Source organism: Micrasema longulum, unplaced genomic scaffold, assembly GCF_059751315.1.
Source record: "Micrasema longulum isolate JH-2025_06_02 unplaced genomic scaffold, ASM5975131v1 h1tg000883l, whole genome shotgun sequence".
NCBI classification, from domain to species: domain Eukaryota; kingdom Metazoa; phylum Arthropoda; class Insecta; order Trichoptera; family Brachycentridae; genus Micrasema; species Micrasema longulum.
Window position 1 is genome coordinate 296,460 of NW_028278075.1, and position 27,461 is coordinate 323,920.

Consider the following 27,461-nt stretch of genomic DNA (forward strand, 5'->3'; position numbering starts at 1 on the left):
TTTAAAATGACTATAAATTATTAATAACAGATTGCCACGTACCATTAAATAACTTTTTTGCATTCCATTTCTTAACATTTACATTTTTTATTATTTTGTATATTGTTTTGAATATTTTGTGTATTGTTTATTATATTGATATATGTCTTTGATTCATATAGAAGAGTCCTAATTTAACACGGAATTTTCTAACAAGTCGGGACATAAAAAAATGTAGTTGTGCTATGATAAAATTGTGTATTTTGTGCATTAAATAAATAAAAAATAAAATAAAATTTAAATTTTTCTAGATTTAAATAATTTTTGCGAAATAAAAAAAATGCAAAATAGATTAAATACTTTTTCGTGTATCAAATAAACATTTTAATAACTATTTTTTAGCATATTATTTAGAGAACTATATTGCCTTTTTGTTCTAATGCAATTGATCACCTGACAGTGAACGGATTTTTTAGGAGACAGGATTTAGTAATTTTATTGACGTGTATTTCAAGGTCAAGTATATCATAGTTGTTCAGAAATATTGCACACATTTTACTTTAAAAGAACATGTAATATGAAGTGCACACATTTGTTCATATTAGTTTTTCCATTTGATGCACATTCGCTTATTTTATTTTCTTCTATTTCAAATCGGTATAACACATACATAATTTAACACATTAGAGCTTATATTCCTATAAGCAAAATAAAATCTACCATTATTTACAACTATAGTTAATAACGTAAAAATATAAACAAATCAATTAATTTGATTTCCGGTTAGCAATCAAACACGAAATTTTTTTGTAAATTTGCGTAAATTGATGAATTTTCAAATATTCTCATTTAACTTACCAATTTTCAATGGTAAAGAATTAACCACAATTTACAGTTTATTAAAAATAATTTAATACTTTCACAGAACTACTGCAAAAGTAGGTCTTTAAAAAGCCCGGCTCCTGAGTAAAGTGCAAGTACTCTCATATCCTTAGGATTGACCAGTGGTCATCCGAAGATGCGGCTTCAATTGTGACATTAAGCATTTTATTCGCATAAAATGCGTACTTATAGATTTCAGCATCTGCACTAGAAGTTTCAGAGGGGGTTATTCTAGCAATGTTGTTATGATCTCAGTAAAGTACTTAATTATTTTATTTATACTAATTATGTTGCAGTCTAGCAACACTGGCAACTCAATTAATATTTTAGTACATTTTTAAAATGGGTAGGTTCCGTGCGCTTTTACAGTTTATATATACAATGAACGCACAAGAATCGATATCTTTTCCATTTGAACTCCGAGGAGTTAACATCGAACCTGATCGTCGACTTGCAACCCGACAGCAGCCCGCTTTATGTGTCAAGAGGCTTGTCATGGAAATAAAAGAAGATTATAATAACGCAACCTCTTTTTGTTTAAGCGAAAAAAACATCGAACGGTCCGCTGCTCTAACAGATGTGTTTATTCAGTCTGCAAATTATTCTTCTAGTGATAACTGATGCGACGCTTGGTTTCAGCTAAGTTTCCTTAGGTCAAAGTAAATTTTTGCAACTACCCCTTCACTAGTTCCTTCCCATCGATCTGACTATGTGCTTAACCCATATATATAATTTAAATAGAAATCAGACTTAGATAAAATTATACGTTGTATTAGTTTGATTTAAAAGAGAATGTGCAGTCACCTCAGAGCTGGCATCCTTCGTCCTTAGTAGGTAGTGTCCTGGCGAGGCCCCATACTGAAAGTGTTGAGTTCCTCCTACAACTCTTCCCTCAGCCGTTTGCCTCTTCAACTTCCCTTGGTCACTCTCAGTTTCCATTTCCACCAGAATGACATCATCTTTGTCACTTTCTTCTGGAGTCTCTGCCGCTATATTCTCGCATAAACAGACCGCGAGGATAGCTGAAATCAAAGAAAAACCGCATATGTGATAATTTATTTGGTATAGTTTTATATCTCAATCTCTTGTACTTGGCTCCAGCCAATTTGATTCGAATCAAAGGAGGAAGGTACCCGATTAAGACCATCTCCAAAAGACGTGTAAGATAGATTTGACGCATTGTGCGTCACGAGGGTCTGTTAGAGGATGATGCTGATGTCTGATGCTTAAAACTACAGGGGGCACCCTCACCAAAAATACCTCGGGGATTTATGCGAAGATGTGAGCTCCAAGTTTTATGAAGTCTTAAAGAGGGCCGCACAGGACAAGACCGAAGTGGCAGAAGAAATGCAAAGCTTTCTTTCAAACCAATATATCTTACAGAATTAAACCAGAGAAAGAAAGAGTGAGATATATCTCAGGTAAAGCTAAGAAATATTATATTTATTTTAAATAACATACATATTTTATGAATTTAAAAAAAATGTTTTGTGTTGTTTTAATGATTTTTTATAGTATCTTAAAATATTTCTGCTTGACTCTGGTTTAAAACATGATGACATTACAAATGTATTGTCAACATATTCTGTATATAGTAATTTTTTTTCTAAATAACTCCCTGGGGAGAAATCCCAGACTGTCTGTAAACATTTGGATATACTCAAAGCAGTGTTTATATTATGTACATTAAATTGTGCAGTTCTTACGTGCGGATGAAGGAAAAATAAAATTAATATTTTAGAAGTTTTGCAGCATGATGAAAATTTCGGCAAATTGTTATATTTGATTTTTTTAAATCTGATTTCAAGTGGAAGAAAACATTCTCAATTATCACTTTATTAGCTGCATTTTTTATTTAAAATAGCTCATATTCAGAAATCAATCAAATTAACATCAATTAACTTTTTTGTGGGTGGGTAGGTACTTTTTTCTCAATATGACCATAGAAGACGTATGAATTCTTAGGTGCATAGACAATTTCGAAATAACTGAATGACATTTCCTGTCACAATATTTTTCTAAGCTACCTATTTAACGTGCGTGACAATTCCATGTTAACTCATAACAGATTATGTCGTAATGATTACAAAACGTGACATAGATATACTGGTATCATGAACATAAAAATATCATCAAGATTTGTATGTTAAAAACCGAAAACAGTATATAATAGTCAGTATAATCATATAATTTTTCGGTGAATCTGAGTAAACATAATTAATATCATAAGTGTTTCTTCGTATCGTTTGCATGATGTTAATAAAAACAGCTCATATTTTTGGATTTAAGTTTAACTTTCGATGTTATAACCCAAAACCACACGCAATATACGCACATGACACTCGAGCTATTGCCAACAAGTTCCTCATTGTTCCCAAACTAAAGGCCACATCGGCCCAGCGTAAAACTATATAATTAACTACCTTCATCAATATTGCAAAAATCCGTGTATTGCGTGAAACATTTCGTGGCTTGATGCCAAAAAAACCCATTTTCTGTCAAACCAGGTCATCGAAAGGGTCGAGAGTTTTAAATACCTGGGATTGTTTGTTTCACAAAATGGCAACTTTCAAAAATAACTGGAAGTATAGCTAGAAATTTTAGGCGCTACATTCAATAGTATGTGAATTCGGGTTTGATTCCTGACACGGTTGATTTGAAATATTTCTTTAAAAGGTTGTTTTGACACCAGAATATTTCGTAGTCCCTGGACTAGTATCTGAAGCGTAAAACTTACCTTCATGTAACAAAAATTATCAAGATTCGCTACGATTGGTGTACGAATGCAGTGCCCTATGTAGGTGCAAAAAGAGAATGATGATTTTCTTGAAAAAAACTTCTTGGATTTCAATCTCTCCGATCCGACGAAGTATTAGTTTGTCTAATACTTCGTCGGATCGGAGAAGTTTAAATTCTTTGGGCATATTTTTATGTCTGACCTAAACAATGACCTGGATATTAAGCAACGGAAACAAGCAACTTTCGTTACCTTTTAAAAGGCTGTGCTGAAAAATTCCTTTACATGCGGTTATGTAGCATCGTGTAGAGACATACTGTTAGTAATTCTTTTTCCATAAGTCATAAAAACTTCAATATAATTTAGGTCCGTTATAGCAAAATAGATTAAAAACAATAAGTACGCCGGTCATTTAACTAGCGTGCCATCCCGCTTACTGCCAATAACCAATCGATTGAACGAATTTCTTATTTGTCTCTTTCACACAAACACCGGCCACAGAACAGTGTATATGTCTTCCTTCTTATGTGTTATATTCTCGTTCTTTTTCTTATAAATACAGCAAAACAAATGTATTGTTCTATTGGCATTGGTAGTGGTAAGAACGCGTATTTTTCGTATTAAAATCTCGTATGTTTATACAAATTTTACTATCCAAATCCGATGTGAAAATGTCCGTTTGAAGATTACAAAACATGCAACTTCATCATTTAAATAAATAAGAGAGATTTATCAAGTCTTGTATCCTATGTAGACTCGTGTTACACCACAGCCACACAAGAGTTTAAACATGTATGAATTGCTAGGAAGTTTTTAATGTGTTTTTCTCGAGTGCATATTGCACACCACTCGTGCTGCAAGTACACAGCAGTAAATGGAAGTGCAATAAAAGTGCAGTTATTATTAGCCATGAAACATCTTCCAAGGTTCTGCAGTCCTTCTGAATTGTTTGTTTTTTTAGGAGTAAGCTTGAAGCCATGGGGCAGCAAGGTGGTTCAAGGTACGAGGATAACCCACTCCTGAGGCTTTGGTTTCTGCCTGAGGAATTTTCAATTACCGTAAGTGTGCTAACTCTCTAAAATAGTTTTATTGGTCCGGGTTCTCTAAGTTTTTATACTATTTTATTTTATTTTATTTTACTTCCCGTAATCTTTATGTTTTATTAAAGGCTTTTTTTATAAATTTATGCTTACCACTTTAATAGAGAGCTATACGTCAACCAATTTCGAGATAATAACATCATCGTCAGTTGTATTTTAAAAATATTTCCATTTTGATTCATAAAATCATTATTATCCGTATTTTTCTGTTTCATACTTCATTCTTCTAAATAATTTGAAACACAAATAATAAAAAGAATGCATACCACCTAGAACCGAAAATTTGTGTAAGATTTTTTTTTCTGAAATCGACGTACTCACTTCAAATAACTACAAACAAAAGGATAGAGCCTTAATTTTTAATAATAATAAAAATAAAATATACCTTTATTCAACCAACTTTGTACTATTTGTTTTTTATAATTATACTTTGATGATATATTTATTTTATCTAGTATTAAAATAAACTTATCTGGGGTTGTTCTTTGTAAGTCCGTTGGCTATAAGATTTTTTGAGACCGTTGTAAACGAACAGTTTTTAAAACTTTATATTTTATTTTAATTTCGTTTTAAGTATTATTATAATTAATTGTTTGCAAGTGGTATTGAGAAACCCTACTAAAGTATGTTTTAAAAAAAATATGTTTAGTAATATGTAGAAAACTAAAGTTGGCCAATAATTATGGTTCTTTTGTAAATATTGCATATTTTTGCAAAAGCAATTGTTTTCTTTTTAAAATATATACATATTTATAATTATTTGTTTTGTGATTCTGAGTTAGAACAAGTCCTGACGATGAGGCGGAAACTTTTAAACCAGTGGACGTGTAATCGTAAATTAAAGTGTTTCATACAAATTTAGTGAGTGCCGGGAACAGGGTAAACGGTGCACTGAAATCTACTTTGGCAAACAAATGTTTATCGCAGGAGGCTGAACTAGCAGTTCACAACGGAGTTCTGGTGCCAACTCTAATGTATGGGAGCGAAGTATGAAATTGGGAAAATGATGATGAAAGAGGTTAAATGCTGTCGAAATGCGATCCCTCAGGCGAATGTGTGGAAAAACTATGTATGATAGGTGCACAAATGTCGAGATCCGTGAAGTGTGTAAGGCTGAGATATGTATTATCGACAGAATCAAGAAAGGGGTGCTGCGTTGGTTTGGACATGTAGAGCAAATGGACAAAGAAAGAACGGCTCAAAGGATCTACGATGCGAATGTTGATGGATGCAAAAAACGAGAAAAGCCATTAAAGACATAGCACTATCAAGTCCATCAAATACTTAAAGATGGACATGTCAAAAGTAGGAATAATCGGCGTGCGTGCATGAGAAGTTGTATGAATGTAGAGGAAGCGAGTTCTGTATGCCAAAATATAGTATATTGACGTTCGATCCTCTCTGCCTACCCCTACGGGGAAACGGCGTGATATTTATTTGTTTTTTTGTTTGTTCATACAAATTTGTAAACAAAAAATGCTATTTTTTTTTTGTATTTTTCTAACGATATCTCTTCAGTAGTTATTAAAAAGGGATTTTGTGTAAGAAAAATAATATGCCACTCACATTAAGAGGTAATGCACTCTTCTATCTGATAATTCACAAGCGTGTTGCAATATATAATAATAACGTCATTACCGGTCAAACGCATCATAATATTGAGCCCAAGATCACAATTTTCTTAAATTTATGTTTTTAAATTCAGCTTTGAAAGATGACATTAGATCGTAAAAGTAGTTCATGAACACCGTGGCAGCATCACACGTTCATTAACTCCATAAAACTGTTAATGAAATTTTTGGCTACAAAATTAATGACATTATGAAATAAAAACCTGAAAATTAATCACCTAAAACGAAATTAATAAAATCCTTGGATTTGTTACGCTTAGCTTTATAATAAAATATGTTTTACTGTGGAAATAGCTTTCAATAATTTAATAGATATTTAAAAATAAAATATTTGCTCTAAACCAAACAAAATATCCATACCATATTTTCTAATTTGTAAGAAGTTTTCTAAAGTTGAGAAATCCAGAAAAATTCGCCCTATAAGGATTGAATTGTTTGATACATACGTTTTGAAATTTACAGTTTAAATGTTAAAAAATACTAATGTAATAACATGGCTAGTAACAATTTGACATTTAATTTATTCACGAATTAAAACTTTCGATTGAGATGATCGAATTCATTATCGTGTGAGAAATAAACAAGAATAAAGAAAATGATATTAATTCCAATAGTTACAAATAACACGTTCATTCAATTATGGGTTTATAGGTTTATCCTAATTAAAAATAAAAAGAATCGTTTCAATTTATTTGCTTTGGTTTACTTAGTTAATATAGTAAATAATTCATCATCATCATTCCCATTTGCACCTAATGGTGCATAGGGCACATCATTGGTACTCCAACCGTAGCGTATATTAATCATTTCTGATACATTAAATTAAGATGATCAGTCTTAGGCTATAAAATATTCTAGTCTAATAACACCATTTTAAATCAATTTTTCATGTCAATCATATAAGGAATTGAACTTGAGACGTCTTGCATGGTAAGCACATGCGACGGCCACTACACCACGAGGCCGTAGTTAGCTTTAGATCAAGAAAAACTGATCATTTATTATTGTCTAAATAAAAAATGGAATCAAACGTATTTTTTCTTTTGTTTATATGCTTAATGCATATTTTGTCTTTTTTTTATTCAATGCGATCTGTTTGACGAATGTGTGGAAAATCAATGTATGACAGGGTTACGAATGATGAAATCAGGCGAAAGGGTAAATCTGAGTCAATTAGAATTGATAAGATAAGGAAAGGGTCTTTGAGATGGTTTGGTCAAGTAAAACGAATGGACGACGAAAGAATGGTAAAACAAGTATATATGGTAAAAATGAACGGTAACGTAAGATGAAGACAATCAAGGAAGACGTGGCATGATCAGATAAACCAAAATCTTAAGTCTGGTCATGTCAAAAGCAGACAGAACCGAAGGGCATTTATGACAAGATGAATGTGGAAGAAGCTATGAACATATGCCAGAATAGACGTGTGTGGCGTTCCATTCTCTCTGCCTACCCCTACGGAAAAATGGCGTGATGGTAGTAGTAGTGGTATTAGTTTTTATTATTATTATGATTATTTTAATTATTTTTATTATTAATAATATTCGTTATAGGCAGGCAGCCTTTGCTGATGCGCCTATATCTCATGTACTCTTTATTTAAAAAAAAAATACTCGCGTTCTTATAATTTACTCAAATATTTCGATTTCAGTGACCATTTTCAATGAGTTTTAAGTAACTTACTATAAGAAAATGGAAATCAGGTTGGGGTAGAGTGGGATCCTAACCTCAAATCTCTGATCCGTGAGTCCGCAACACTAGCCACGGGACCACAACCTGATTTAAAACCATTAGGACATCATGCAAAGACCCAACCAACAGATTTCATTTTAATTAAGGTCTATATAAATAATTTTACAAATTGACCGCTTTAAAACGAGTACTTGTACCTTGAATTAAAACCACAATTTTTTCAACTCTATTTAAAATGGTTTTCTGACAAAGAACTGCCGTAATCACTATAAAACTTTATGACAATGTGTTACATAAGATAAAAATCATACAATTTAAGATGTTGCCTACCTTTTTCATGTAATAAGACCATATGTAACAGCTTTCTAAACTCAAATTAAATCATTAAATTAATAATGTAGCAAAATACATTCTCTCACTTCTATTGTGTGTAAGCTAATTTAGTAAACACAATTGTCTTTTTAATGGTCACTACCGCACTTTTGATGGAGTTTTTCGTGTTGAAACTGATAAAATATAGCTAACAATCACGACTGTACTTGGGATTTTTAACCACCGGCAATATTTGTATTTATCGTTCTCAAAAAATTTAACGTAGTTATGCAGAAAGCAACCAGCTGTAGAAAAATGAAACTGAGAAAATGGCAATTTTATTAAAATAAAAAATAATAGTATCTACACAACCGTAAGAATGATTTTTACTTTGAGAAATGATAAATGATGGATGCTTTTGTTTTGTTTATGGTATCTGGTAATGCTGTTTGATAAGGTGTCACAGCATAAATAAATTCCTATATCTGTCTCCTTTTCTCTCGCCAACTTTAATCCTGTCCCTTTTACACCTGTATGAAGTTCCAAACACTATTTAATTTATTATTTTGTCACTTGGGGTCAGTGCCCGCTTGAAACTCAACTAACATACACGTTAATCACCTAATTGATTTCGGTATACCGCATCGCGTAAAAATAAAATATAATTAACAATAATGTTGAATTAAATTTATGTGATAAAAAAGAGACCATCAGTGTGGAGTTTTGCTGCTGTTTTCAAGAGGAACAAAAATCTACAAAAGATCAGTCTCAATCCATCAGTCGCCATCTCAATTTCCTTTCCTAATCCAATTTTGCGCTGTGACAACACAAAATTTATATACCTACTGTTGAAAACCAGTTTACGCATCGCCAGTACCAAACAGAATTTTAAAATGTATTTGACCAGTTTTAATGATTTTTAAAGTCTGGCTGACTAAACAACCTAAAGTGTGTATTTTGCAGAAAACATCCAGCCCTAGTAACATACTGATGTTTTGATATTATGTATTAATCGTACTTTTTAATGTTTATCTATGGTACTTACTTGTCAAGTATCGGTTTAATAATTTGTCATAATAACTTTGAAAATAATTCAATTATGTTTTGAAGGAATTTCAGTGATTTTTTAAGTCTGCCTGACCACACAACCTAAAATGTGCTATTTCAGAAAATAGACAGATCTAATATTGAATGATATCCCATTCAAAATTTGAATTCATTTAGTGAGATTATGTATTAAAACTTATTTTTTTATTACAGATATTTTTAATTTAATAAATTTATAAAATTTAAATTCCTCTGTATTTATCGACTTTCATTTGTTTGAGAACACTAGATTTCTGGAGGAACACTAGATCTTACTATAACAATCAACACCAGTGTTTGCCATGGTGGAGCGTATGCGCCACCGGCGGAGCATAACGCCTTAGAGATGGGGCACCACGCTTCAGAGATGAGACACGTCGGCATTCTACATAGAAAGAAGAATACTCATCGGTCATACAAAAAATGCCTGAGATATACAAAATTGAAATCTAAGTCAAATTGCATTAAAATAGAATAAAACCATTTACAATTTTAATAATTATCTGAAAACACAGAAACTGTGCAGGATGTAGGAATAATGGCATGGATTTGTAAATAAACTAACCAAAATAACATAATATTACTTTTCATGCCAGAAACTTATTTTTACCCTTTTCCTCATCTTATTTAGTGGAATGTGGTATTAGCGCCATAAGCGATTTACTCATTAAAAAACGAAATCGATTGGATATAACTAATAGAGGTATAGAGGGGACCTAAGACTGAAATGAACTAAGTTAGATCCGGACATCAAATTTCTTTGTGGCAAGCGTAACAAAATTTAATCATGAATTAGGCGTCAGGATATATGTGTGTTTGTACTCAATTTCCATTATTGTCACTCGTGTTTTATTATTGTTTTTTTTATATTTTTATTCTACTTAATAACATTTTCAATTTGTGTTTTGTAATCATTTCAGTTATAATATATGTATTAGAATAGGTTTTATTTAATTTCATTGGGGGTTCATATGTTTACAAACATATTACAAAATGATTTGAAAATGTACCTGCTGTTTAATTATAAAAGATGCCGGTGGGATCTGCCTTTTAAAAAGACTGGTTGCTTTCTGCATTATTACGTTGAATTATGACTCATAAATATTGAGTAAGTTATCAAATCAATCTCTAGTTAATTTGATATCATTTTTGCGGTCAGTTTTATGCTGCATTGCGTTAGAAAATGTACATTTTATTAAATGTATTTATAAAGTGGGTGAAAATATGATTTTACAATTATTCCGCTTGAGATCATGAAAAATAAAACATTTGTTGTTGTCTAAATAAAAATTGGAATCAAACTTATTTTGTTTTTTGTTAATATGCTTTTTGCGTATTTTATTTAATTATTTGGGGCATCATCGGGATGTACGAATACGGTATATGAATATATCTGTCATTTGAACGTATAAATTGTTCACAGAAAAGAATAATACATAATACGAGAATATCAGAAAAATATCATTAACAACTTTCTAAAACAAGACAAGGACAATCAAAACTAATAAACCAGGGACTGAAATTATACAATAAACTACCAGACAAAACTAAACAAAAGACTCAGACAAACTTTTCAAAAGATGTTAAAAATATTATTTTGAGCAGAGTATGAATAAAAAATGTTTGTATTATTTTTGTAAAATTAATGTTATAATCCGTAAGGGTTAAAAAATAAATTTTCAAATAAAAAAATTAAACACATTTTTCGAATAACGCGCACGGTAGTTGACATTACTTGTTTTGATAAAACACTTAAAATTCATATTAACCTTAAAAATATTATATTGGAAATAAAAACCACTTAAGTAAAATACAAAATTACTTATTTACGAAGTTTTTATCGTCCCCTATGAAGTTATTATTCACTTGCTTTGTACTCGTATTTACATTCAGACAACGATTCGCTCGCTAAATACAGTTTTTGCACATAATGTAGATAATTTTTTTGTTCAATTTAGCAGCTAGTTCAGTAGTTGATTCGTCTATATGGGTATATGCACATGTATATCTGTACCTCGAAGGCAGATGGATGCAATTTCAGAATTTGATGAAAAGACATTTTGATTTTCTTATCTAGTTGATGATCATGTCCATTGATTTTGAAGAAATGTGATTCTTATAATGAAACATCCAATGTATTAAGATACTGAAAATACAAAGTAATGCTTTAAATGATTAGAAATCACTTAGAGAAAGTAGATTCTTCAGGCTCTTGTTGAACATTTGACGTTTGGATTTGCATCCGTCTGCCTCTGAAATACAGATATTTACTGTACATAAAATTTCTAATATTATTTATTCTTTTTCTACATTACTAGAAATGAAAACGAATTTATAATGTAATGCTCACTACAATAACTGTAAAATTTTAAAAACATATGCATTACGATAGCACTGAAATCTAAACAAGACCCTTATTACAAAGGCATGTTAATAGAGTTATCTTCAATTGTCTTTTAAGTCAAATTGAATTTAAGGTATGAAAAATATAACAATAATATGTAAATTACAGTGGGCCGATGATGTATGAAGTTTTTTAATTTTTTTAGACATCAAAGTGAAAGGGATCTTAAAAGTTGCATTTTGGATTACATTGAACGTTAAAATGATTTAAAAAAATATTCCACACTACTCTTGGCCCTTAACCAAAGTTTGAAGTTTATCACTGTCTGAACAAAATGTTCATACAAAATACAAAATGTTCAGACAATGATAAACTTGAACAATTATCTATATAGATAAAATGTTTTTTTTTGTTAATAAAGATATAACTCAATCACATTACAAATTCAAACAAGTTTTAAAACTACCGAAACGCAAAAAGTTTACACTCCACGGAACTGATTACGTTGAGCGCCGGGCTAATATTGACGAAAACAATGGCTCATTGAAACAATGTTACCCATTTATTACAAAACAACGTGCAACTCACGCCCTTTGATACTTATTGAATAAAGTTGAATGCACATGATAACATTTAATTGGACTGATTTTATGACTTAAATACGAAACGAGACCCGGTTTAGCGCAAAAAATCGACTTTTTTGAAAACTTCAAGCTTTTTATCGATTTTTTTTGCATTCCGAGTAATCCAAAAGGCAAATTTTTAGACCTCTTATATTTCGAAATTTGGGAAAAAATTCATCTGGCCACCCTAATGTACATGTCGCCGCCTATTTATTAAATCATCCACTGAACTGAGCGGCAAGGCTGTTCAATCAATTTTGGAATTCAACTGTATGACTAGGCCCTTCAATGAATGAACGTTTAACGAAAAGGTTGAAGGTTTTTTTTTAAAATTCATTTTGTTATATGAAGTTAGGTCAAGTAAGGCTTGTTTGGATAAAGTTAAATAATTAAAATAAATGTTTGTTTTACTCAACTTAATTCTTTGATTTAAAAATATTAGTTTTTTTTTTGTTGTTATTAAACTTAACCCAACCTATCCTAATCTCACCCAGTCGCTTTTTGTTCAGCAGTTTCTAAAAGTCTAGCATAAAACCAGCTAACACGTTAAACGTTGAGTTTTTCTTATTCATTCAACGAACGGCTTAGCCATTCAGGTGAATGCCAGCTTTTTATGAACAGCCTAGCCAGTTCAGTGACTGATTTAACTATTAAGCATCGTTTCATTGAAATCAGGGTCCTGTGGTTCTATTCTGAATGCTCTCGCGGCCGCAGAAAACACTTTTGTCTCGCGTATTTTGTATGTTAATAGGCGAAATAAAAGCTTTTTCTACGGCTGAGAGAGAACTTGGAATTTTACCTCTAAAACCATGCGTTACACGTAGCGTTTTATTTTCGACTATTATTTATTTATTTACCTATATTCACAAAATATACCATTTTTAATAACATTGTTTACACTGAATGAGTGGTTAAGAAATTTGTTATAAAATGCAATTACCTACCTACATTTATAGGAATGTATATGCATATAAATGTTTGTTTAATTTGATACAGTTTCTACATCCATCGGGTCTGTTTGTGATTATTTTAATTTTCTTTAAATCAGCCGCAAAATTATAATTATTGGATTGATTGACCGTTACTCACTGAAAGTACAGTTGAAACGAAAATTAAAACAGCTTAGTCATTGCTACACTATTCTACTAGGTACTAGTTTTTAAAAATAAAATATAACTAAGCAATATAACTACGTCATAAAATTTAGAGAAAATGGGACGCTTTATACTTTTGGAGGTGGAAATAGGACGTGTATAATAATCCCACGCATCTTAAAAAGACGACCCAAGAAAATAAAAATTAGTGAAATTTAAAATAAAGACATTTCGGAAAAGCGTGAAAACTATTTAGAAGGGAAAACATTTTTGCGAAGGGAATACAAAAATCTAGACATTTATTAGGCCTATGGTCATTTAAACTAGCCAATGATAGGTCAGAAGCTCTGTAATGCCTAGATTTCGATATTCCATTCTCAAAACAAAAAAAAAACTCTGTTGGAACAAATTTAGATCTAAGTATGTTGTGTTATATAGCTCTATAGGTATTTCTCCTTGTATTTTAAAGGTCATTTGATGGTTTTTTGGCTTATTTCCGAAATGTAAAAAAAACTCACATGAATAATACCTGCTATCGTCTGTCTACTCTCATGACTGACAAAAGCCATTTTTTTATTTTATGTTGTCATTAGTTCTTACCGAACTGGAATTTAAAAAACCATCTTCACTAAAGGATACTAGAAGGATAAGAATAGGCTGATAATCATTCAATTTTTTTTTTTTAACTGGTGGTGCACTAATCTAAAGTTTAAGAACCACTCCTTAACGTGATGAGTAATTTTGTTTTAACATGAAGTTATAATGATATAGTTAGTAATTGTTTATCAAAACCGAATGAGTTTCTTTTTAAATTGGGCACTCAATGCCTATTGTTTATTTTAACTACTAAGAAACATAACATGTTTCTGAATCTTTTGTCATCATTCATATTTGGACTCTGTTTGTTGTTCGATTCGTGTATTATGTAGCAAATAAATTATTCTTGACTTTTCTAAAACAAAACATAAACAAATAAATTTGAAAGTTTGTTAACAAATTGATGCCCATGTGATTTATTACACGTCACACTACTTGTTGTTGCTACAGATCTATGTAACAACAAAACAATTATATTATATGTAAATTATTGATTAGCATTGGACTGTATAAAAACCAGTTATAGTAACAAACCGGTAATCTGTCATATAATTACCGGAATCTGTCGTCGTGATGCATTGGCTTAGTAAGCAGTACATTTAACTTTCATTACTTTTACTTAAACGGCTTATAACGTAACTTGATCAGACTTAAGTGAGTTAAATCGCCCATAACTATTATAAATAAATTATTGTAGTACGCGATCGAAAAATAAAATGATATCGTACAACGCACCTTTGACTAAATACCGATAATAAAATACCGTCATAATATCTTATTTTTCTTCATCTTCTAGTAGATCCGGGGATCTCTTTATTACAAAGAGGTCTTCTGAGATACCGAACTCCAACTGTCTCGCCACCTCTTTTAAGGTCTTCCAGATTGGCGACTATTCTCTGGCGTGTTGTTTTCTACCACGTGTGGAAGTCTGTTAGTATTTATTCTCCCTACGTGGTCACGCCAGAATAGTCACTCTTTCCTGCCCCACCTCACAATATGTTCTATGTTGCAGGCTTGATTATTAGAATATTTTGACTTAAGAGTTATTATTTTATAAATATCTACTCAAGTTATCTATTTGTTTTATAATATATTATTTTTGCTTCAGTAACATGTATTCTTGGCACATATATATACTTTATATTTGTATAATAACGATTTTTAATTTCTTACATTTGATCAACTAGGCATTTATAATTAATTAATTTATTTATTTATTTATTTAAATTTTTATTCCAGTAAAATGGCTATAAAGTGCAGAGCCAATTCTACCATATGAACATATAAACATGAACTTAAATATAAATATAAACAAAAATATAACAATAAACATAAATATAACAATAAACATAAATATAACAATAAACATAAAAATAAACATAAAATAAAATTTTATATTGCAGCACTTATGGTGGTCTTAACATATCGCGCCATCGCTTGAACAACGGTGATTGGATCCACTCTGCAGTGGCTTAATAAGTTTTAGTTTTTCTTTTTTATGTTATTGTTTTATTAGTTTAGGACTACTTATGCTCTAAAGATAGAAAAACTCCATCTTAGAACAGGCTGTGCCATGTTAGATGGAGACTATCATAAACCGAGAACACTCCGTTTTCATTTTACATTGATTGGTTTTATATAGATTGCCTGTTATTAAGTATGTATATTATTTTTTTGCAATAAATTTATAAATTGAATAATAAATAAGTGTTCTGGGAAATGCCAGAAGAACTCAAGAAAACTTAAGACGTAACCATTTAGAATATAATACTTAAAATGTATTAAAATTATATTAATGTGGATGTGAGAATGTATTTCAGCTACTTATTAACAAATAATACAATCAAATGGGTAATACATGATAATTTATTTCAGGTAGTCTTTAATAACGAGTACTATTGCAAGAAGTTTTAGGATCTAAGTTAAATAAAAACTTCATTTTCTATAATACCACATTTCACTAATGTTACTGACCGCAAATATAAATAAAGCATCATTAGTATGTAAACATCGTCTTCAAATAGTGTTAAGCCTAGAAAGTTAATCTAGAATCTTCTTTTCCTATTCACCACTACATGTCGATGTGACATATTCCGCATTTCAATGACATGAACAGTGTATTTTTACATTCACATGCTTTACTGGAATTTCATTTAAGTAGCTAAACTAGAATTACTGCATTTAACTGATAGTGATCATGTGAGTACCTACTCATTTGATACCAATATATAAAAATATGCTTTTATCACTTGTTATTTAATTCGCAGATTTACTTTGAATTATTATTAAGAGGATAACTTAATTGAGTTTACGAACTTTGTACTTCGTTGTATGGATAAATGTGAACAGGTGGATGTGGTCTACACTGATTTTGAAAAGGCATTCGATCGTGTGGATCATATCATCCTTCTGAGAAAAATTCTTAACCTTGGAATACGAGGTGACGTATATCGATGGATATCATCCTACGTAAGCAACAGGAGCCAATCTGTCGTACTCGGAGGTTTTCGATCCAATTTTATAGATATTACATCGGGAGTTCCTCAGGGTTCACACTTGGGTCCTTTGCTCTATAATGCTTACCTTTATGATATATATGCAGTCATCCATAATTCAAATTTCTTGATGTATGCTGACGATAAAAAAATATATTTGAATATTAAAGATACTAGTGACTGCCATAATCTCCAAGACGATCTTCACTGATTAACAGATTACTATGAAAAAAATTTCATAAATGTAAATGTCTCAAAATGTTTACTCATTTCTTTTTCACGTAGCTCCAAACCTATTTCACATCAATTTTTTTTAAGTAATCAAGCTATCCAACGAGTTGAAAGTGTTCGTGATCTTGGTGTGATTCTAGATAAAAAAACTTACGTATGAAAACCACATCGAAAATATAGTGAACCGGGCACACAGAAACTTAGGTTTTGTTATCCGCACTTGCCAAGTTTTTAATGATATTGGTAGTATCAAATTAATTTATTTCGCTTACGTTCGTAGTCTCCTTGAATATGCCTCCTCTGTGTGGTCTCCCCAGTATTCCATACACAAGATAAGGCTTGAAAATATTCAGAAAACATTTTTGAGACATCTCAATTGGAGATCCAGATTTACGGACCTTAACTATAAAACTTCTTGTCATAAACATAATATACTTAGTCTTGAGGATCGTCGTTTGTTATTAGATATGGGTATTTTACATGACATTCTTAATGGACGTCTTGATAGTCCTGTTCTGGTTTCTGAGTTGGCCCTTAACGTACCTGGCTACCGCACCCGTCACACGAATCTATCTCTTTTCCATGTACCCACAGTTCGCACCAACTATGCTCAGAACTCTCCTCTGATTCGCTTGACGCGTAATTATAATTTATTTTTCAATAACATAGACATATTTAATTACAGTAAACTCACTTTTAAAACCAAAATTAAAAAAACTATTATTTGAAAAAAATTATGTTTCGTTATAAAAAAAAATATATTTATATTTTTACATTATAATTTTAAATTGTTTCTATTCACTCATATCAAATACACACTTACCCTGTCCTTAAACCTACCCTCACACCCATATACAATCACACACATATTCACATACCTACCAAAACCACACTCCACTTTTTTACACACGCATCCTCACACACAAAAAAAAACTCGCACACATGCACTTCTATAAATTATATTTAACTGAACTGGATTTTTATAATTGTATTTATGTGAAAAACTGATTTGGCTTTATTTTATGTTTTTTTTATTATGTTGTGTATATTTCTTTGTGTTGCTGTTGTTTTTCTTAATAAACAAAATAAATAAATAAATATGTGGTCGGTAAGAATTTTGACGATTGTGTATTTGACCATTTTCTCTCTGTCACTCTCTCGCAGATGTCTCCCGGATACAGTGCAAAAAAGGCGACTGCACGTCTGACTGATTTTTCACAAATAAAATCGACGAAACAGATTTTTATGATTTCTTTAGAAAGAGTATCAGATTAAAAAAAATTGTGTCGGTACATTTTCCGTTTTTCAAAACTATTTATCATTTTGTGTCATTTGTACAGTATACCGTGCGTCCGAAGAACGCAGATACAACAAGGTGCTTTCAGAGTTTTTGGATTGTCCTAGCTCCCATAAGAAACAATTTATCAAAAAAACTGAACGTAAAAGGCACGCTAATGGCAAATATCTATAGTGTGTTGAAGAGTTACTGCTTTAGTGCCGTAATCTAGGGAGAAAATACGGATCTAGGTTTGCATGAAGAAAAGTAAGACCGTAAAGAATCAATTTTGAATGTAAACTATTTGTATTTGGCCACTTACTAACATTCAATATCTTAAGGTTTTGAGACGTACTCGTTCCTTCGTCAGTACACTAATAACGCTAAGCTTATCCCAACTTTCACGTTGTTTCTAATATCATGTGTCTTATCAGCGTTTTGATTTTACATTATTGTTTTAATTATTATTAATGTTGAAAAAACTTATTATTAAGTCATTATAAAATAATAATAAATATTTGTTAATGAACAACCACCTACCGATATTTCTAGATCTACCGGTTTCAAATGTACTCGTTTCTTCGTCAGGACACAAATAACGCTCAATTTATATGGATGGTATATTGTAACAAATAAAAAATGAAAAAAAACTACTAAACTTCCTAATTAAAAAATACAACCAATTATTTAGATTCTTCAAGTTCGTTGTCATCAATAAATCACGATTACAATGGGATCATGAATATCTTACAAGTTATGATTAATTGATGTTCACCATTTCTGTGTATGTAGAATATATTTAATTTTATTCTCGATAATTATTCCAGCTGTGAACACAAAATGTCGGTTAACGCTTTCTGCACTAAGACACACCTAATTACACTTTTGTTGTAGTTATTTATAGGTACTTCAACTTTTTATAATGAAATTTTTCAATATCCGCCACTTTTTGCGCACAGGTAAAATTATAATATTACTTAAGAACTCATATTTCAATTAAAAAATATGCGAGTATGTAATAATAATCATTTTTACATTCATTATTACCATATGATAAAAAATGAACACGAATTTCTAATATGAGATGCTGGCGCTGCACCGATCAATCAATCGCGTTAACAGCACTGTTTTTGACAATCTGTCAAAGTTTGACGGTGATCGGATTTTCAGTATTCTGTGAGCGTCTGTTTGAGTGAGTCGAAAAATTGTTGTGTGTCGATTTTAATAATGCATAAAAAATTGGAACAACGAGCGCGCCTCAAATTTTGTGTTGCTAATGAAATGTTGTGTGCCGAATCATTTAAAATGTTGTTTAAGCCTTTGGAGAATCATTTATGTCGAAAACATGGGCATACAAATGATAAAGGAGGTTGAAAGACATTCGTGAATGCTTAGATGATGATGAACATACTGGACGTCCAACAACGTCAGTTACCGAAGAAAACATCGAATCGGCAAAGCAAACCTTGATCTTATTTATCATCTCATATGGATTGGCAGATCATATTTTGACCGACGTTTTGTACATGAAACGCGTCGCTGCCCGCCTCGTTCCAAAAACACAGAATTATATCTAAAAGCAGCGTCGAATTACTGAGGCTAAAGAGATGGTTTTTAACACCACGACAATACGCCATCTCATTCAGAGTTGATTGTTTCGAAGTTTTTTTCCAAAAATTTGACTAATGTCATCAACTTAGCATTTTACTATTTTTGTTTTCCCAAGACTTAAATTTATATTAAGACGATTGATGCTATAAAAGAGAATTCACTGCGAGAGCTGAAGGCCATACCTTATCAGGCCTACCAAAAGTGCATGGGCAATTAGATTAAGCGTTGACATCAATGTATCGTCGTGTTTTAAACTTGACAATGGCTAGAACACCCCAGTTAGGGGTGAAAAAAAGCCAAAAAAACTAAGAAAAAGAAGAAGACAGTATCATCGCAAATGGCGAGTATTTTGAACGGGATAATAAGTTCCACTGCAAACCAGTAAATTCACATTTTTTTCGTTTTAGAACAGACTGCAAATATTTAAAAAAATCATATAGGTGTTAATTGATTTTTCCCTTTTTATTCTGTGGTTTCTCTTCTCTTCAATACATATAAATATGATTGATTGGTCTGTTGAACAGCCTATCGAGAGAGGTGGATCTTTTCCATTCTGGGATTACCAGCTTTAGACTCTTCCTCTCTGACTATGCAAAGTAATGTGTATTAGTGACTTATTCGTCTTTGTTTACTATTGTTTTTATGGACCTCAATAACCTATTGTGCTTGTTTTATCATGTTTTTTGTAGGTACCTAATTATATAATTTATGTAAATGGCAGGTGTTCTGTATTTTACATTGAAATAAATAAATATGTGTGCATGTATGTTAATCATATTCTAAAGAAAAAAAAATAGACTTAAAATGAACGGGTTTGAGTCCGTAATTTTAACTATCTAAAGACTAAATAGGTACAAAGGTTTTTACGGTCACTGTTATCAATTTGTTTCTTATTTTTTGGGTGATACCATGTGTTGGATTTGTACCAACAGTTCAATTGAAATACACAAACACCCAAATAACATAAACAAAGACAACGGGCTGAAATTAAACTCAAACAGCACTACATACTACAAAAATTAATAGAAATGTGCCTACTGCCGACTGCGACACGGTACAAATTACTAGTACTTAAACACACACTTTTTTCGAAAAAACACTTAGTTTACCCAAAACACGTCGGAACAAATCTAAGACACACGGCTTCACCCAAAAAAGACGAAACAAATTGATATCTAAAGACTGTTTTAATAATGTTTCTTAGTGGAAAATATAATTAGAGAAACAAAAATTGTTGACTGGTAGAACTTTAATATTATTATTATAGTTGGATAATTTATAAAGCGCCATTTTTGTAAAAATCTTTCAATGGCACAAGGAGTAAATGGGTCGTAATAGAATTGTTTCATAAAAAAAACAATTTCTAATTTTTATTTAACCCATTAGAAAATTAAATTGATGCCGTGCCGTATTTAGTTTACTTTTTCAATAAATATTTATCAAGTTAAATCGATAAATAAATCATGACGTATGTGTTAACTAATCTTAACTCTCTATTTTGGTATTCTTAATAAGCATTTAAGGTGTTTTACTTCAAACGGTTGATTAATCGTTTGTTGTGTTGTCACTTGTCAGAAAGATGAATGAATTTTATAAAATTATTTATTACCTACGACTCTCATTTGTCATTCATATTTGAGTCAAGAATTAGAAAGTATTATTCAATGATTTTTAACATGAAATTAATGCAGGTTAAGAACTTGCCACTGGTCAGTCTCTTTATATTTTAATTGATAAGAACATTATTGCTGTCGTTTAGTTTTATAGGACGTGTTAAAATTTCAATCTTAATAATACCAAATAAAATTTGTAATAAAAAAAGATAAAATATGGAGAAGGATTGTGGTCCTCTGGATAGTGTCGCGAACTCCAGATCTGGGGGTCAATGTTCAAATCCCGTTCTACCATAACACAACAATTTGTTTTATAAATATGTATTTAAATATTTATAAACCATCACTATCATTTCCCTATTCACTCCCAATATTGCAAAGAGAAAGGGAAATATCACATTCTACTATTACCAATAAAATTATATGAAATGTATTTTGAATAATTAATTGTTTTTTCAAAATCTATATGTTTATCGTAGACATTTTTTTTCCATACGTAAATGTAAAAAAAAAATCAACAAAAATATGTTAGTAGAAAAACGCGACGTGTTTGGCCTTGGTTGTTGTGACGTCAAGATCCATGAAATTGTTCTACACAAATTTCAATGCTAGGAACAAATAAACATTAATCGTTACGTATTAGAAGCGTGGCCAATGGAATCGCCGTTTTTGCGGGAATTCAAAATTACAAATTTAAAAGTTTTTTTTTATGCTACTAATAATAAGCAAAAAAATTTTTTTTACAGGACAGTACTTCATAGACCTTAATTGTTTTAAAAATATTTTTTTTACTAGATGTGTAAAAGTTGATATGTTTAGAATTTTACAAAAACATGTACTTTTTATGAAATTTATGAATAAAAAAAAATTGAAAAAAATATTTCCCCATTGTAGTTGCACTCTTATGCTTCAGTGAAATATTGAATTGTAGAACAACACTTTAATTCTACATTGTCAGGAATTGAATCCGGGACCTCAAGCACAGATAGCCATCGTTGTAAAGTTGGTTATGGTAAAAGGAATATCTGTTGAACTGGCGTCACGGCATACATTTCCGACAATTCTAAGAATATATTTTTCTTGATTGGTTTGGGTGGTTGCGCCACATTTACTTTATGTGTGTTACAAGTTAAATTTATTTGCTACCTACTGGCTCCTTTTTAAGATTTTGCCATTCCTACTGTGGGTAGGTACTATATTTTTGTCTCGGGCCCAACATAATAATACTTTATTTAAACGCATAAAACAAAAAAAATCAAAAGAATGTGATAACAAACGTCATGGTGTGTGCATGTGATATTATCACCGCGATTGCGAGTAAGTTATTTTTGCGATCAATATTTCATAGAATCCATTGTGTCATGTAATCGCATATAATAATCAATAAACCCCACCAACCAGCGCTGATCCTTTCTGACCACAAGATTTGATTACGCGATTTAATGACGCGAGATAAGTTCCATACAATAGGTGCCAGAACCCCAGTACAAGTTAGGTGATTGCATTCATTTGTATAAGGGTTCGGTGGTAAAAAAAGTAAAGATAACCCAATTTCCACGAACCAGTAAGTCAAGCTTTAACAGTTTCTGCCTAGTGGCGCGATCATTGAGTGATGCGATATATTTTTCATAACTTCCTTTCATATCCTCTCTTTTCACCTGCTGACAACCCCCACCCCCTTTTTAATAGAGTTTTAGCAGTTTATTTCTTACAAAAAAGCGTAGTAGGCGAATGCGCCAACCGCTACACTACGAAGCGGACTAATCTCAATTAAATTCCCGGTTTTAGTATTTTAACCGAAAACTGAGAGTAAAAAACAGTCGTCTAGGGTTTTGGTTCTATTTCACATCTAGAACTATAATCTTACACCCGGACACAGATTAAGCCTTCATTAAAACTTCTTAATATAATTAATTAATGAAACATAATTTATTTTTTGATTTTCAGCACTCAAATATATTTATTTTTTTTAAATTACAAAATTAATATTCTCGGTCATCAATTTGTTTTGATGTAACGATACAAAAATAGTAGGATATACTATAATTTTATTATTTAGTCAGATTTTTTAATTTTTTTATTAATTAATTTCATAGAAGGTACATTTTTTAAATAAATTCTATACAGATCTACTTTTAACGTAAACGAATAAATTCATTGAACTAAAAATAAAAATGCGCTGTTTTTAACCATATTAATTATTTTATTATAGACCGATTTTTGAACTATCACGTACTCTTTTGCTGAGGTAAAATTTATCCAACAAGGTGTTTTTCCTTTTCGCACCTAATTGTAGCACCAATCGGAGCGTATCTTGATCAGTTTTTTTGTTACATGAAGGTAAAATGATCAGTTTTAATCTTAAGGTACCAGTTTAGGGATTATAAAATATCGTAGTGTAAAAACACATTTTAAAATTCATGTGAACCATGTCAGGAATTGAACCTGAGACCTCATGCAAGGTAGGCAAATGCGCGCTGACCACTACACCACGATGTCAGTAAATAATTTTATAAAAAAACACTTATAACAATATTAGATACATTTTATGGATAGTAAAACCGTTTTTAATATAAACCATGTTCATTAGATTTTTTTCTTTGATTTGTTCTCGATTATTATGAAATATTATCCAGGGTTGTATGGTTACCCTAACAGTTATAGATTTTTTAATTTATTAAGTTGTCTATCAAAAATATTAAAGTCTATTTAAAGTGACACAAATAATCACTACAGATTGAAATTGCGTCAATTTAGAAAATCAATTTCAACTCTCAAATTACGTAATAAATTCTAAATTGGGTGTTGAAGATAATAACACATTTCTAATCAATTATTCCACCAGATCTGTGATCTTTCGAACAATTAATAGTAAAATATTTATTGCTTTCATTATTACAGAGGCTAATTGGATTGTCGTGAGATTTTAGTAAATACAATTGATTACGTTATATTATTTATTAGACAATCACCTCTAGCTCAATCAGACTATGAAGGTTAACAGATTTATATTATGTTATTTATCTTACTAAAACGTGCACAGCAAATGATGGTTTTATTTGTTATTGGACAAAGAAATTTAATTATGATTTCATATTTTGAGGTGGGATCGAAATTCTATGGACGGGTTGACTAAAAAAATAATCTAACGGAATAAATATTTAATTTATGTAGGAACAGGTATGACAAAATCTAATACCTACGTAATAGAAGCGTTGTATGTAAAAGTGAACCATTTTTATGTCTTAGGTATATTTTGCAAATGATTCAGAATTTTAGGGCCTTAATTATAAAAAAATACGATAAATTGCGATTTCTTTGTACCAACTTTTGTACCTAAATGTGTATATTTGTATGAAAGTTTCAACTGTTTTCGTCGGTTACCTGTAAGTCAACATGTTTTTTTAAATATACGATTATTTTATTTTTTATACTGACAATTTGGTTTTATTTTAAGACGAAGATAACTAGGTTAACTTCCCAATGTAATACGAGCCCATGACTCCAAAGTGAAATTAATATTTCTGTTCACGAGTAACCTCAAATTGAACATATTTTCTTTTGGATACGGACCCAGGATCATTAAGGAATAAATTGAGAATAATTGTTAGTAAATATTTGTATATGACCACTTGCCGACCTTTCCACGTATCCAGGTTTTAAGATGTACCCGTCTCTTCGTCGGGACAATCAACAGGTCTAATAAAAAGTTATTTTTTTAAATATCAAAGTACATTATGCTTTACAGATATACATAAATTATAAAATAAAAGTTTATTTATTTATAATATTTATTTATTTACAATTTTTGTTGGCACCACAACAGGCCAGGAGACCCAATTACAGTGGTGAACTACATCTCAGAACACCCAGGCTTAAAAAAAATCCCATTTAATTTTGTGTTCTAACCGGGAATTGAACCCGGAACCTTCCGTATGTGAGTCAAGCGTATTCACACTTACACCACAAAGGCCGCAAATAATAAATTAATACTAAAATATTTTCAAAAATTATAATAGTTTTGGCAACAATTACGACAAGTAATTAAAAAACCCAATTTATTTTAATCGTGCTAATTAAATAAATTAATAAAAAATATTTGACTTCGCTTGACATCAGTCTGACATTTTAAAATGCGGCTAAAATCGTGACGCGTCTCATTTGTAGCGTAATAAACCCATAAAGCTTACGCGCTTAATTAAAAATCTAGGACATTTTGTCTTAACAATGGAATTAAGTATTGCGTTCGGCAATAATTCGAGCGTTGCCATCTTCCTTGATGACAATATAATAATTTGTTACATTTAACTTACGCTGTAGGTTTTGCAATTTCCAAGTATTCCCGCTTAATACGATACAGAATGTTGTGTAACATCCAGATTCTCGTGACAGCGAGTTGGTGCTTAAGAAACGCGATCACAAAATACCTTCTCTTCGACAACTTATCTTTTAATACGAATATTATATTGAATCGACCGGTAAACTACGCGACACCTCGTAAAATCAAATAACAGGTTGAGAATATTTAAATTCACTCGTTATCATCGGAAAATATAAATGAATCAAGTATTTCAATCTGTTTGCGGAAATCAACAGTCTTGACGTATTAAAATTAAACTTAACCAGTGTATAAATACACCTATTAATTACAGCATTTGGCTATGTGGTTTTGGATTTTGCGTGTTCGAAATAATTTCACCATCGAATGGCATTTCATCAGAGATGGAGAAGGGAATGTAGGAGTCTTGGCGTTAACAGGATTTGTAAGCAGTTAGTGAATAATTTTACTGATCACGTTAATCAATTAATATACCATCATCATCATTCCCTTTTTCCGGACCTAATGGTGTATAAAGCACTGCCTTGGTACATCAATCGCAGTGCATCTTAATCATTTTTATTTCATGAAGGTAAGATGATCATCTTACGCTTCAGGTACCAGTCCAGGGACCATAAAATTTTCTAGTGTAAAAACACATGTTTAAATAAATATTTCAATTTGGAATCGAACCAGAGACCTCTTACATGGTAGGCAAACGTACTGGCCACTACAACACGAGGCCGACAAAGAATCATGCATAACAGACACATATTTTAAATCTTGGGTAAAAAGTAATGTATGCGTTTTAAAAAACATTATTAAACCAAATATGTTTAACAATGTTTTGCGTATGTACGAATGTTTGCAGACTGGCTGAATTTTCTCCAAACATTTTTGAGAAGGGAATCTGAAAGCTTAGGCATTCACAGGGCTTATGACCCTATTATTGGCTGGTTCATGACCTGTAAATGTCCAGACATCCATATTCCCTTCTCAAAAATATTTTCCTTGTCTGTTGCAACAAATTTATATCCAAATATGGGACTTAGGAGTTGTGATTTCTATGCACTTTTTAAAATAAAGTTTTGTGTCCGAGATCCTTAATAATGTTAACCCTACTTAATGGTTTGTTACCTAGAGTATAGTTAAAATTTTTGGGTTTCTTTTACAAGTCAAAATGATAGAGTAGCACTTTTAAATTTATTTATTTTTATTTTATTGCATATATCACCAACTTAATAGGAGGGAATCAGAGAATTTGTTGTCCGAAGGACGTAAGCTGGTAGCTTGTTTTACTAGTAATGACTTGGGACTTAAATATAGAGATTTTGGTATTATTTATGTTTTCTCTGGATATTCATTGTTTACCTTTTAGACTGAAAAAGCACACATTATGATAAAACTGTAAATACTTTTAAATATCATTATAAAATACATAATTTACTGCCTTAGAACGGGGAAGCTATCCCTAGTTAGGCAGTTTAGATGAACCATCAGCAAAAATAAAAAATATGTATGCTTACTTTTACTACTGACTTAATTTGTTGTATAAATAATTACTTGTATATTGCTGTAATAAATATGTAAAATAATTAAAAAAAAAAAAAAAAAACAAAAATAAATAAAGTATGCATATTAGTCTCCAATTTATCACAATCCTCTATTTATCGCTTTTATTATAAATATAGGAGAAAAAAATATATAAACTTTTAACTACGTATTCCAGCTGTTTTATTTAATTATAATCAATTATAATCTTCAGCAAATATTTTAAAACTTTCCATTAGGAGAATCCTAACTGACCTAATATTACTTTATAAAGTTATAAATTAAT

The 27,461-nt window shown here is 31.0% G+C and overlaps 1 protein-coding gene across 1 annotated transcript in view; it reads right to left on the bottom strand.

Moving 5' to 3' along the window:
• Positions 1-27,461, bottom strand: part of LOC148278417 (uncharacterized) — a 51,284-nt gene that overhangs the window by 16,603 nt on the left and 7,220 nt on the right. The window contains exon 3 of the mRNA XM_088231411.1: positions 1,666-1,883. Within this exon, the coding sequence (XP_088087537.1) occupies positions 1,666-1,883 (218 nt within the window). The remainder of the gene's footprint in view (positions 1-1,665; positions 1,884-27,461) is intronic.